At 46.6% G+C, this 12,796-nt stretch overlaps 1 protein-coding gene across 1 annotated transcript in view; it reads left to right on the top strand.

Moving 5' to 3' along the window:
* Window positions 1-2,401: 2,401 nt before the first annotated feature.
* insrb (insulin receptor b) overlaps window positions 2,402-12,796 on the top strand; it is a 73,271-nt gene continuing 62,876 nt past the window's right edge. The window contains exon 1 of the mRNA XM_082523369.1: window positions 2,402-3,368. Coding sequence (XP_082379495.1) covers window positions 3,275-3,368 — 94 coding nt within the window. The 5' untranslated portion in view covers window positions 2,402-3,274. The remainder of the gene's footprint in view (window positions 3,369-12,796) is intronic.

The raw sequence follows: 12,796 nt of genomic DNA, 5'->3' as shown, positions 1-12,796 counted from the left end.
CCCGTAGGAGGAAAAGGAAAAACAAAAAAACTTCCAGGTATTGTGTGAGGACAAGCCTCGTCAATAGTGCTGGTTTCATTATAAGGATATTTGCTATGCAAACCTGAGGGAACAATGTTAGCTTTCTTACTGCAGGTATGTTCTGGCTGCCAAAACCTGGGCAGCGTGTAATGTTTACACTCCTCGGTGCCAGACTTTGTTTAGCCCACAGTGTCACTGGTGTATGACAATGGGACCAATGTTCCCATCAGGCACTACGATCCTGTTGTGTGATGTCTTTAATAAGCGCTGGGCCAGCTCAGGTAATCAAATATAAATGTGAGTGTTTGCTTGAGCAGTGGCTTTCATGAGTGAGGTGGAGGGGTTCCTGATCATCTCTATCAGAATGGTATAGGTGTAATAACAAGCGCCTGATTGGCTCATCATGTACAGTGTATTATTGGTGGCCACTTCTTTAGGTACACGTTCTCCAGACCACCCTTTGTCTTCAGGATTGCCTTCAACAAGTTGCTGGAAATGTTCCTCAGAGATTTTGGTCGGTCCTGCTGAGGTCTGTCAGCTGTACATCCACAGTGGGAATTTCCACCACATCCTGCTCTACTGGATTGATGTCTGGTGACTGTGGAAGTCTTTTGAGTACAGTCACGTTCAAGAAAACAGTTTGAGATTATTTGAACTTGATGAACTGACATGGCATCTTATCCTGATAGAAGCACAACCAGATGATGGTATACTGAGGTCAGAAAGAGATGGACCTGGTCACCAACTATACTCTGGTAGGATGTGGTGTTTAAATTATGCTCAGAGATCCAAAGTGTGCCAAAAAACGATCTCCCACACCATTACATGAACACAGCCCGCCTGAACTAATGATTGAAGGCAGGACGAATCCAAGATTTAATGTTGCTCACACCAAATTCCCACACTGCCATTCAAATGTCGCAGCAGATGTGAAGACTCATCAGACCAGGAAACATTTTACAAATCTTCTGTTGTCCAGTTTGAGTGAGCCTGTGTGGACTGAAGTTTCCTGTTCTCAGCTGACAAGAATGACCCGGTGTGGTCTTCTGCTGCTGTAGTCCATCTGCTTCATATTGTGCATTCAGAGATGCTCTTCTGCATGTTGTAGCAAGTGCTTATGTGATTTACTGTTGCCTTGTTATCAGCTCCAAGCAGTCGGGCCAAACAACAAGGCATTTTTAAGCATATTCTCTGTAAACCCTAGAGATGATCGTGCAGGAAAATCCCAAATCAGCAGTTTCTTAAATATTCAGACTCGCCCGTCTGGCACCAACAATCACCTTTCCCCCCATTCTGTTGCTCACGTTGAACTTCAGCAGGTCATCAGGAGTTGCTAGCCCCGATTAGATATTTGGGTTATTGAGCAGCTAAACAGGTGTAATTACCGAAGGGGCTGGTGAGTGTAGAGTATGTTTGTATAAGGGATTACCTGCAGTATAGGAAAGCTATTTTGGTAATTTAAAGTACAAAATATTACTTCAATAAAAAGATAAAGTGATCTTTTCCTATCTGTCTGTCTAAAGGGCATGTTGGTAAAATATAGTGAATAGTGGGTAAGATACTGACTGGGTTTTTTGGGTGGCTCTCTCATTTTATAAAAAAACCCTAAATTTAATCTAAATATCAGCTCTACTCATTTATGTTACAGAAAATAATGCGTTTATTTGCTTTTCTTTTGTTTTTGTTTTTTTTCCCGATGGGCTAATTAACAGTTTATTAATAAAATAAAAGGCAGAGAATTTGAAAATAATTTGCTGCAGCTGTAAAACTGGTCTGGGCTAGTGTGTTCCTATTATTTTGTCCACAGACTCTTCGCTCTGCTTCATCTGATTTTATTCCACATTAATTATATATTTTTTAATTATTTCCCTGTGTTGTGTCTGCTTTTGTAATAAAACGTGTTGCTATGCGAGGACGGCGAGCGCAGTGAGCAGCGCAGTGTCACAAAGCGCTCCGTCCCGGGTTTTCCCGCAGACCCTGCGTGGCCCAGCTGAGGTGACTGGCAGGACTTGTTTACTGGTGGGGAGGCTCGCAGAGAGAGAGACGGAAAGAGGGGGAACCTGAGGGAGAGCGATCGCTAAACGGGAATCCAAGTTTTTACACTTGACCCGTCTTTTTAAGTCTTTTTTACGTATCGTTACCTCATCGTTTTTTTCTCCTGTCCTTTTCTTCTGGGCTGGCGGACTCGGACTGTTCACTTTAAGCGTGTTTTTGATTTTATTCTGATTTTGAACTGTCGTCGCCGACACCGAAACCTCGTTTGTTTTGGATTAGCTAGCTAACGTTAGCCGTTTAGTCCCCTCCAGCTAACGTTAATCTGAGGGAAGGAACGGGCGGCGTGGTGTGGCGACTTCCCTCACCTCACGGCGGCAGCGTGCACGGTGAATGCGGGCATTGTTGTTGTTATTTTCTGGCTTCTTTTACTCCTCGCGGGGAATGTGAGAGCAAAGTGGCGTTTTTTCAAACCTTTCCAGGTTAGTTTTCCCCTCTCCGCCGTTTTGTCGTTTTTACGGGCTTGCGGTGGTCAGCGGGGGTGAAGGAGTTCAGAGGGAGGTCGAAGCGAGGAAAGCTGCACGTTTTTCCTGCCGGAGTTTCCTGGGATGTGCTCCCTGCTCAAAGAAAAGGGAGACGAGCTTGTGTGAAGACACCAGGACGCAGGAGGTGATATAAAGACTTCTGAAAGAAAACGAGAGCTCAAAGGCTGCCTGTGTTTTTGGGGGGTGCTATTCACAACTCCAGCGCGTGTCTGCGTGAGGAAAACAGCGTTTTGTTTTTGAAATACCTCCCGGGGTCCTCCCTCACTGGAGCGGCACATTACAGGGAAATGAGCCCGGGGCCAGCGGACCTTCTTAGGGGATCTCCAAACTAGCTCTGTCTGTGTGTGGGATATTATTATTATTAATAATAATAATAATAACATTTCCCCCCTTGATTTAGCGGGGCACCAAAATCAAACAGATGAACGTGGACTGTCGACTTCACTTCTGGAAAATGAAATTTTTTACTCGCACATGTGTCGCCAGAACCCAGGATCACGTTATTTAGTGTCTCACGTACATAACACATTTGGCACAGAAGACAGTTATCAATTTATAACCCCCTTACAGGGGGAGGAAACCTCAAATCGGCTGGCTTTATTGGACCTTTTTAAGTTTTTAGCAATTTCTTAGTTCACTTTAAACATTTCTCCCTGAAGATTGGAATTTTTTTTGAACGACTTCAAGAAGCGAGCATAACTTATCCTCCAGCCAAAATGAGGCGGCTGACGCTTAAACTGCGAGCACAGATGGTGTTGTTTATCATGTGCACCTGCATTATATGCCAGTGTGGACTAATAAAAGGAGAAAGTGAGTATTATTTCATTTTTTTAATGACTTCTTATAACTCATAACTTCACGTGAGTGTGAAGTGTGTGTTCGCGGGAAATGACCCTGTCCTAAGCGCAGATGTTTGCATTATAACATGAACAATAGTGTGTTTTTCTTGAACCTTGCAGTCACTGCTGGGGGGGCATTTTCTTCTTTTTATCAATCAGCGTGATAATGTGAGTCACGGGACTGTTGCTTTCATTTTGGCGCATGCTCAGATTCTCCTCCAGGTCTAATTAAGGGGCTCGTAATTTCAGTTTTGTGCGTGTGGCTGATAACTTGGCGCACAAATATTAATTATCGGCTAATAAACCCCGCCCCTCTCGCGCCGGCTCTTAAAGGTACATATTTTAGCGGCCCGCGCTAAATGCGCCACCCGAGGGTCAGATTAGTGGCTGTAACTGGACGAGGGTGGTCCGCGGCAGCGAGCCTAAACTGGGGGCGGCAGGATTGGCCCTGCGAGGCTTGCTAGGCCTCTCACGCGCACACGCAGCCTGGATGTAAACAAATTAGCCGCTGAGAAGTGTCCGCATAGGTGGCGGGACAGCCTCCATCTGCCTTCCGCTCCAGATCTTCCTCCCCAGAGTCTGCGCCTCGGTTTTATTTCTTTTTATCAATGAATTAGCGCGGATGGTGATTACAGCTATACAGATGTGCATTGCCACAGATTAAACACGATCCAGCTGTGCGCTGTTTTGTTTTCAGCTGGTGCTTTAACACAGGGACACAGTGCACCATACTTGAGCCCACATTTTATGGGCCGAATGAAGTTAATGAGCACTGTTGCCCACTCTGGTATTTCTTATTTGTGTTATTTCTTATTTTTAAGGGTGATCTCAGTGAAATGAGAATTGCAGGGCCAGCTGTGAGGCCGCATTAGATGATGCATTTCTCTGTATAATAGGTCACTTGTGTCTTATATCTCAAATTAAATGAATGAATGAGACAAACAAAGTCTGGAGCGCCCGTGAAATCAATTATTGAACATTTTGGGTGTTTGTCAGCGGTTTAACCTTTGGCCCACATTAATCCTTGTGAGATTTGTGTTCAGTGATTTTTGGACGACGTGTTGCCCAAGCCTCAGTGTTTTGTTTTTTTGGGTGTGTGAACTTGGTCCAAGTGAGCAGGTCGACCACGTAAATGTGTGGGCACCCATTCATAAAGTGGAACCTGTTGTTTTTCTTTTTGTCAGCAATGGTGGGACTCTCCAAGCTTCAGGTTGTGTTGCTTAAAATGGCTCCCGCCGGCCAGGTTCAAAGGAAACGATGTGGCTACTTTACACAGGTCATGTATGCAGACAGAACAGAGGCCCCTGAAAGGGGGTCTTATGAGACGGGCTGCTGGTACCCCTCCTTCCTGGTCTTTTTTATTTTTTTCCCTCTCTCGCGTCTCTCTCTCAGGGAATGGGGTACATGTCATTGGCTGTGAGGACTCTGGGAAGTGACCATATTTGGCACTTTTGAGATGTTTACGCCAAAAAAAAGGGGGTGGGGTCGGGGCAACAACCAAAATACTTTGAATATTTCATTCTGGATCCACATGCTGCCTGATACCTCCATCTCAGACACAAGAACGAGAAGAAGCCGTCCTGATAAATAACCCACGCCGTAGCCGACTGCACCTCAGAAAACATGTAACAAATCAGCTTTCACAGGCTGTTGTTTGATTGTGATTGGCCCATTTGTCACAGTTAATCAGGAAAGGTTGTTCAGATGTTGCCGCTGAGCTGTCTCCTGGTCTGACTTGTGAAAAACAAGTTGTGCAACTGCCCACTTCTGGCCCCCGTCAGGCACGGCTGTGCTGCTTGTGAGCATGCATGAATATACATACGTGCACGGCTGTGTTTCTTTAACCAGCGTGGTCGCACAGATTGGCTCTTCCCCTCTTGCGGTCTCAATCAAATCTCCAGAGCGGTGTCATTTATTCAGGAGGAGCAGTTGAAGAGTTGCTCTGACAGCTCAGCTAATGGAGAACCGCGTGCTGTTGTAAAAATCGAGGCTCGGCCTCCATTTGTCTGCGAGTTTGTCTGTAGCCCCTTTTGGACACTCAGGCACTCTTCAGTGAAGTGCACGTTGGCATTTTCCGACAATGCTGTGCACGTTGTGGAATGTCTTTGAAGTGGCCCACCATGTAGGTGTGTGTGTGTTTCACTTCGAGTATGTGCCCCAGCCACCCTTTGCTGTCTGCAGGATCTCATTTTTCAGCTACTGGCCAGCCTACTTCCTGGCAATGTATGTTTTCTATTTATATTTATTTGTGTGTGCGTTGATGAGAACACTGTATTAGGCTTCATCCGCATGTTTATGGGTGTTTCTTTTCATTTTTAAATGGGCAGTTTGTTTTGACAAAAGCCTGCGTTGGCGTGTTTTCACGCTCGGAGGTCGTTTCCTCTGGTCCGCATCAGTTAATAAGTGAAACTTGTGGCTTTTTTCCTGACGCAGAAAAATCCAAGTGAACCCAAATGCATCACTACGTCACCACACGAGAACGTTCAGTTTGCGTGTCTGAGGCGGGAGCAACATGGATAATTTACATTCATTTCACGGCTGGTTGCAAACCTGTACAGACCTTTGCGATTTAAAAGTACCTTCATCCTTATGAAATGTTATTCCTCCTCAAACCTGCAGCGTAAACCTGCTTGTCGGTTCGGATTGAGGTCGGTTCACGTTGGTAAACAGACGCTGCTGAGACCACGTCCTCCACAGGGTCTCAGTATGGTTGTTTGGTCGGCACCCGGGTGCGATTACTGCTTTCACATCTTTATGAGTGAAAAGAAAGAAGAGTTTGATTTTAAGGGACTAAACACCGCAGGTGTGTGGACGTCCTCGGACTTCTGGATAAGACAGAAGAGGAAGTCTTCACGTCTGAGGTGGTCAGACAGAAGTGTAAACACAGAAAGCTGTATGTACAGGCTAATTTAGCATTAGCATTCACCTGCACTTTACCATAGTTTGCTGGAACAGCCTGTGCTGCCTGTTTCATTGGCAACACACTGAATCTTTAAGGCTTTCATATCGCGGCCCGACGTTGATTGCAAGTTGCTGCCGTTCATTTCGCACGGTTCCTCGTTCACAGAGGCAGTGGACAATCGGGGTCATGAACTGAGCCTCCACCGGCTGTGTACTGGGTCCTGAGTGTTGGCCAGGAAGGCGATATGTACTGCTACAGGAAATTAACTGTTGGGGTGCCTTTGCTAAGTGCTTCCTCCTTTGCTCTTATCTTTCCAAGTATCCCTTTCAACTTCTAACTTGCCACTGTGTGCATGTTCCCGGCAGTTTTTATCAACAGCGGAACAAGTGGGGGATGGAAAACACGAGACGACTCTTCTGACTCCCACAAATTCACAGCTTGATGAGCCACTGAGTAAATGCATTTCTGCAGCACATCATTACTGTGCTAACATGTTAGATTTACTTTTAAAATGCAATAAACATAAAGCCTGATTGGCACTGCATACCTGCAGGTGTCTGAGGCTACTAACCATAGCCTCAGACACCTGCAGGTAGTAGGTGGTCAGAGGTGGAGGGTCCACTCTGAGTTGGGAACGAGTTGCTACCTCGATTAGAGAAGTTTAGGAGAATTTTAGGGTGTTGCTCACGAGTGAGGGGAGAGCTGAGCGTAAAAGCAAGGCTGTCGCTTTACCTGTCGAGCTACGTTCCCACTGTCACCTGTGGTCACGAGGGTGGGTGGGTAGTAACTGAAAGGAGGAGCTTGCTGATATGAACAGTGGGAAGGAGTTTCCTCTGACAGGTGTCTCTCCCAGAGAGAGGCCTGTAAAATCTGTGTGAATATTTCATGCGTAAAAAGACTCTCCCGTCTGTAATGCAGGTGTTGCACATCTGAATAAACAGATCTGACCAATCAGATCACTGGATTTGGCAACAAGTGCACTCGTACCTCGAAATGTGCACCTGTGCTTATTATACAATGATGTGGAAATGGTCTCCAACCACCATGATACTGATTTGAAACTTTAATACAGGTGAAAGCGCAATAAATGCAATCCATTATTATTAAATGTAATTACTTGGAATTCTTTTTTTAAATCACGGTGAATGAAAATCGTGCATTTTTACTGGTTTTGATGCTTACTACTGGTATTGTGACTTTCCAATACTGTGCCAATACCAGCACTACTGGTATCCGATACTGATACCAGTGTTGATATCGATACAGTCGATGAGTTTCAGTCTTCAGCCAAAGGCCTCCCAAAGCAGAGCAGCAGATTTTATTGGATGTTAAACACTGAAAATAACATAACGGCTGCTGTGGTGTGTTTAACAACACTGTATTAGTGTCCACACACAGGTTGCTTTTAGAGATGCTGTTTCCAAACAGAACAAAGCATGAAAGTATTTGGTAAGTGAGTCTTAGGCGGACTTTCTGAATGATTTTGCGCTCACTGTGACTTCAGGGACGATGGCTCACCACACTGATTTCCTGGGAATTTGCTCAGAAGTGCCAGATGTCAGAAAAATCATCCCCAATCTTAATTTTAGCCAGTCGTAACATGCTAGGAGGCAAATGTTGCCGCGCTGCTGTCACCTTGCAAAATAAGCAAACAGTCAAAACGCGTTGATCCCGACATAAACCTTTCATTATGAAGAGGAAACCACGCTGTAACATCTAACGGCCGTCGCCGTGATCAGGTGACGTGTTTCCAGCCCATCGCAGGCTGCCAGCGCCGTGATAGGTTGTTGTTTTTAAACACAAAGCCTAGCCGATGCCCTCCTCCCTGACTCCCATTCCTAGATAGAGGAGTGTGACCGTTTATGTAAACCCCTGCTCACTGCACAGAAATGTGGTCTAGCTGAGAGGGGAGGGATGGGGTCACACCCACACACACATGAACACGCAGCGCGCCGTTACGCCATGCTGCAACAATCTGATTTGATAGTCCTTGTTGCTGTTTGGATCTGCCCTATTTTAACCGTTGGGGACTTCACACTGTAAACTCCAAGCTGAGCCAGTCCCGTAACGCAGGGATCAACAAAGGGATGTTTTGCAGATGAGACAATAAACCGAATAAGGCCGTGCAACTGATTTCTCATTCTTTGGCTTTCAAAAAAAGCGTAGCAGCTTAATTGATCCCAGTTACAGATTTGTACATCTGCAATACTGTTTGGGCCAGTTTATAAAGCAATGGTAACGTCTGCATCAGAGACGACGTGAAGCCCAGCAGGAGACGAAACGTTTATCAAACGTCTTTGCAGTTTGTGACACGCGAGTCTGGATTTACTGTCACGTCCCCGCTTTAGGCCATTGGAGCGATATGGACAGAACATGGAGGCCTGTCATGTGACTGAAAAGTGTCTGTTTGGCGCCCAGTGAGGCTGCTGGCAGTTAATGTAACTGCAAGCACACAGTCGTGCTGTCAGATCAGTTACTGAGCTCAGGGACCAAATGATAAACGAAGGTGACGAGTGCTGCAGAGAGAAATCAGTGGTGGACATATCTGACTGTAAATGCCAACAACATTAGCAGCTAATGCTTTTACAGATTTCAGGCAACGAATCACATCTGTGGTCTGAGGCGATCGTGGCTCAAGAGTTGGGAGTTCGTCTTGTAATCGGACGGTTGCCGGTTCGAGCCCCGGCTTGGACAGTCTCGGTCGTTGTGTCCTTGGGCGAGACACTTCACCCGTTGCCTGCTGGTGTCCGGCAGCCTCGCCTCTGTCAGTGCGCCCCAGGGTGGCTGTGGCTACAATGTAGCTGCCATCACCAGTGTGTGAATGGGTGGATGACTGGATGTGTAAAGCGCTTTGGGGTCCTTAGGGACTAGTAAAGCGCTATATAAATACAGGCCATTTACCATTTGAATGACAGCTGCATAGACTGTACATAAAAGATGAACAAAGCTTCTGAGTTTGAAAAGAGAAGGCGGGAAAAGACTCTTCTGTTCAGCTGACCTCATTAATTGTTGTCCTGCAGTGTGTGTATGGGCCACGTTTCTAGTTGAAGCCTTTATTAATTCCAGTGTCTGGGTTAAAGTGACGCAGACGAACTGTTGCCATATGAGTTTGACATTTCTGGGTGATGTGGATACGGCAGCCTTTTAAATATCACGTGAAACAATGGAAGATGTTAAAAAGTGATGCAGCTTTTCACGTTTCCTCCACGACAGCTTCTGCTCCCTCTACTCCTCCTTTAAACTCGAGCCTCCTTCCTTCCCTTCGTTTCACGTTCAGGGGTAAGCGGGTTCGCCGCCCTGGGCTCGTTCGTTTTCCTTCACACTGCAGATGCACACAGCCTGCAGACCTTTCTTCCACGCATGCACACACCTGCTCTGCGCTGTGGGAAAGCCTCCTCTTTCAGGCCTCTTAAAGGTGTGAACAGCATCCATTTGATGCCTCTCTCTTTATTTGCTTTCTCTTATTAACCCCGCCTGCTCCAGCTGGGTCTAAGCGATGCTTAACGTGTTCACCTGCAGGTTGTGCGCCGCATCACGTGGCCCTCTAAGATGATGTTGTTTGCTGCGTTGTGGCTACGTGTGTCTGCACATGTTTGTGTCCTTTTTACGAGAGCTCACGCGTACACGTTTAGTGTTCGGCGACTCGTGTGCCGGGTTGGGGTCTCTGTTTTTGTCCTGATCGAGTAGCATGAGATGCGTTGCTATGGTGACAGCACTAGCTGTGCTGGCAGTAAGTGACAGACCCTGCAGACCCAGCCTCTTCCTGTCTAAAGACACGTCCCACTGCACTGGGCCCGGTTATACATTTTAATGTGTGATTGTGGAGACTGAGGATTTAAGGTGCCAGCTGTGGCTTTCCCCCCTCTTCTAACCTAAGGCAGATGTCTGCCATAAGCAACCTAATCGTTCGTGATTGTTTTATATTTAAAAGCACTTGAAGTGTGAGCATCTTGTCTCCTTCCACAATCAGCCCTGTACTGATCGGGCCCTAACTCGCCCACGGTCTGTCAATAACAGCACCTTAAAGCTAAATTCTGTCTCAGGCTTGCTGCAGTAAAAGAAGTGATGCAATTGATTAATAATCCTGTGATAAATGCAGACTGTGATTCACTCTTCAGTTTTGCATGATCACAAACACCCACAGGAGTCCTGCTTTAAAGACTGCGGTTCCTCAGCTGCAGCGGATCTTCTGTGATAACGTCCTGCAGCGGCCACGGACGCACACTGTTGTCACGGACCGGCCGTTAAGGTGTTGTGGATAAATGCAACAAGACAAAATGATACGGCCGAGACAAAAACGTTGGCATTTTGTAAATATAATAATAAATGAGAATTCACTGTGTAAGTTTATTAGCAGCGTCCTTAATGCTCTCTGGTCGCTATGGTAACGGGTAAATATTTCTTTCAAAATAAGACGCACAACTACAACACGGGAAAGACCCAGAGAAACAGAGTTAACGATAAAAACCCTGAAAACCGTAAATTTAACACCGAAGGCTCAATTCTCGCGGCCCGGCACCAAACGACTCACGCACTGGCCCGCGGCCCGGGGGTTGGGCACCGCTGCTGTAGTGCGCAGCCACTTCTCTGCAGCAGCGTTACAACAGCTGGAAACAGAGGTGGAGACTACCACCTGCACCACCTCCAGCAGAGGAGGTCACAGCCATTTTCCAGATGGACCTTTTCGACCAAAGGTTCTCTTTGTCATGTTGGCTGAAGCTGAACTGATCAGTGAGCGAGTTTGTGCTTTTATGGTGGAAATCAAAAGAAGATGCTGGGTTTATAACACAATGCAGGGCAACAGCTGTTTGATCTTGATTGTCTGGATGAATTGATTACATCCCCTCCTCTGTTCACTCCACCTCTGCACCACTTCATGAAGCCAAAGTCAGAATCTGGCCTCGCTTCACAAAACTATCGGCTGAACCGTGAACTGTTTCTGCGTTTTAGGAGTGTCAATGATTTCATTGAGTAACGGGTGACCTTCAGGCAGTCACACGTGCAGTAACGGAGCTACTAACACCAGAATACGTTTGCTCGGGGACGTTTTTGTTAAATCTGGAGAACGTTTACAGCTAATCAGTTGAGCCGCCTCAGATTTGTTCTGGATCAAACGACCAACCGTGGGGAGTGTATAGATACATGACTCACAGCTGCTGAGCTACAGACGTGAGTGAGTCATGACTCTCGACCTGTAGAAACCGATATTGTCAGAGGATTTAAGGGAAACTGACGAGAGTTATTAGAAAACAGCTGTAGGTTCAGCCCTGCTGATGCTGGGCTGTTGAAAAGAAAATGAGATCCTTAATTGAAAGTGCAGACAGGCTGCAGTTTAGCTGAACTGAACGTGCAAAAACAAGCACGACCGAACACCTGAAGCGGTCCTTTTATTGCACACTTAATGTGGTGATCCTGGCTCACTTTTATTTAAACCGTAGTGTGAAAATGCCTTGTTGATGTCAGAGATCAGAGATGACCTGATACTTTGGAAGAGCATCTCTGAACTCACAGCACCGTTCAACCTTGGAGCAGGTCGGCTACAGCAGCAGAAGACCACAGCAGGTACCACTGTCAGCCAAGAACATGAGCTTGTTTGATTCATATCACTGATCTGATGAGTCTGTTTGTGCGCCTGCAGTTGGCTGGTAGGGTCTGAATTTGGCATAACGAGAAGGAAGCGTGCATCCATCCTGCCTTGCAGCCACGATTCGGGCTGATGGTTGTTATGTGTTGGAACGGGCATTCATTTATGCCCACAGTGCACCAACCTCCAAGGTCTGGTACTACCAAGGAGTATCTAATAGAAGTGTCTGCAGAGTGTGTGACGGTGACGTACGTGAAACGCTGACGGCGCCGAATTTGTTTCAGTCTTTTCTTTTTTGGCTGCACTCTTCTTTTATCCAGAGCATCAGAAACTTTCCTCGGATGCTTGCTCGGCCTGCATGTTCCTAAAGCGGTAACCTTCTTCAGCTCTCATTGCTTCCTCATGTTAAACACACCAGGGGTGTGTCAGCGTGGAGGTGAATCCACGGGCCCCAGATTTACAACTCTGCTCCGATTGGCTTATTCAGCATGAAGGAACACGTTTATGTCTAAGCTTTAACATTGATTAGTTGGGCCTGCGGAGCAAACCCGGCGGCGTCTCCCTTATCGAAACTGTCACAGCACGACTGCACAAACGACCCGTGGACGCGTTATTTCCCTGTAGAGACGAGGTCCAGTCAGACCCAAAGGAACGAAAGGAATTCAGCTTTTTGGTGTGAATAAGTTAAATCTGGTTAGTACAGCGGGCCACACAGTCTCCTCCCCGTAAACAGCACGGAGTAAAAGGAGCGGCTGAGTGGAGCCGAGGCTGTCGACGGGCCAGAGGCCGATGCCAAGACGCTGTGAAAGGGGACATAGAGATGGAGTGCCTGTGACCAGTTTATGAGGCCGCATCAAGCGTCCCTAATTCCGTTATAGTTAAAGGAGGCCATATTGAATTATGCCTCGCTGTT

This window comes from Aulonocara stuartgranti (genome assembly GCF_965226115.1).
Source record: "Aulonocara stuartgranti genome assembly, chromosome: 23".
Taxonomy (NCBI): domain Eukaryota; kingdom Metazoa; phylum Chordata; class Actinopteri; order Cichliformes; family Cichlidae; genus Aulonocara; species Aulonocara stuartgranti.
Note: the sequence above shows the minus strand (reverse complement) of the source record. Positions and strands in the feature narration are given on the sequence as shown.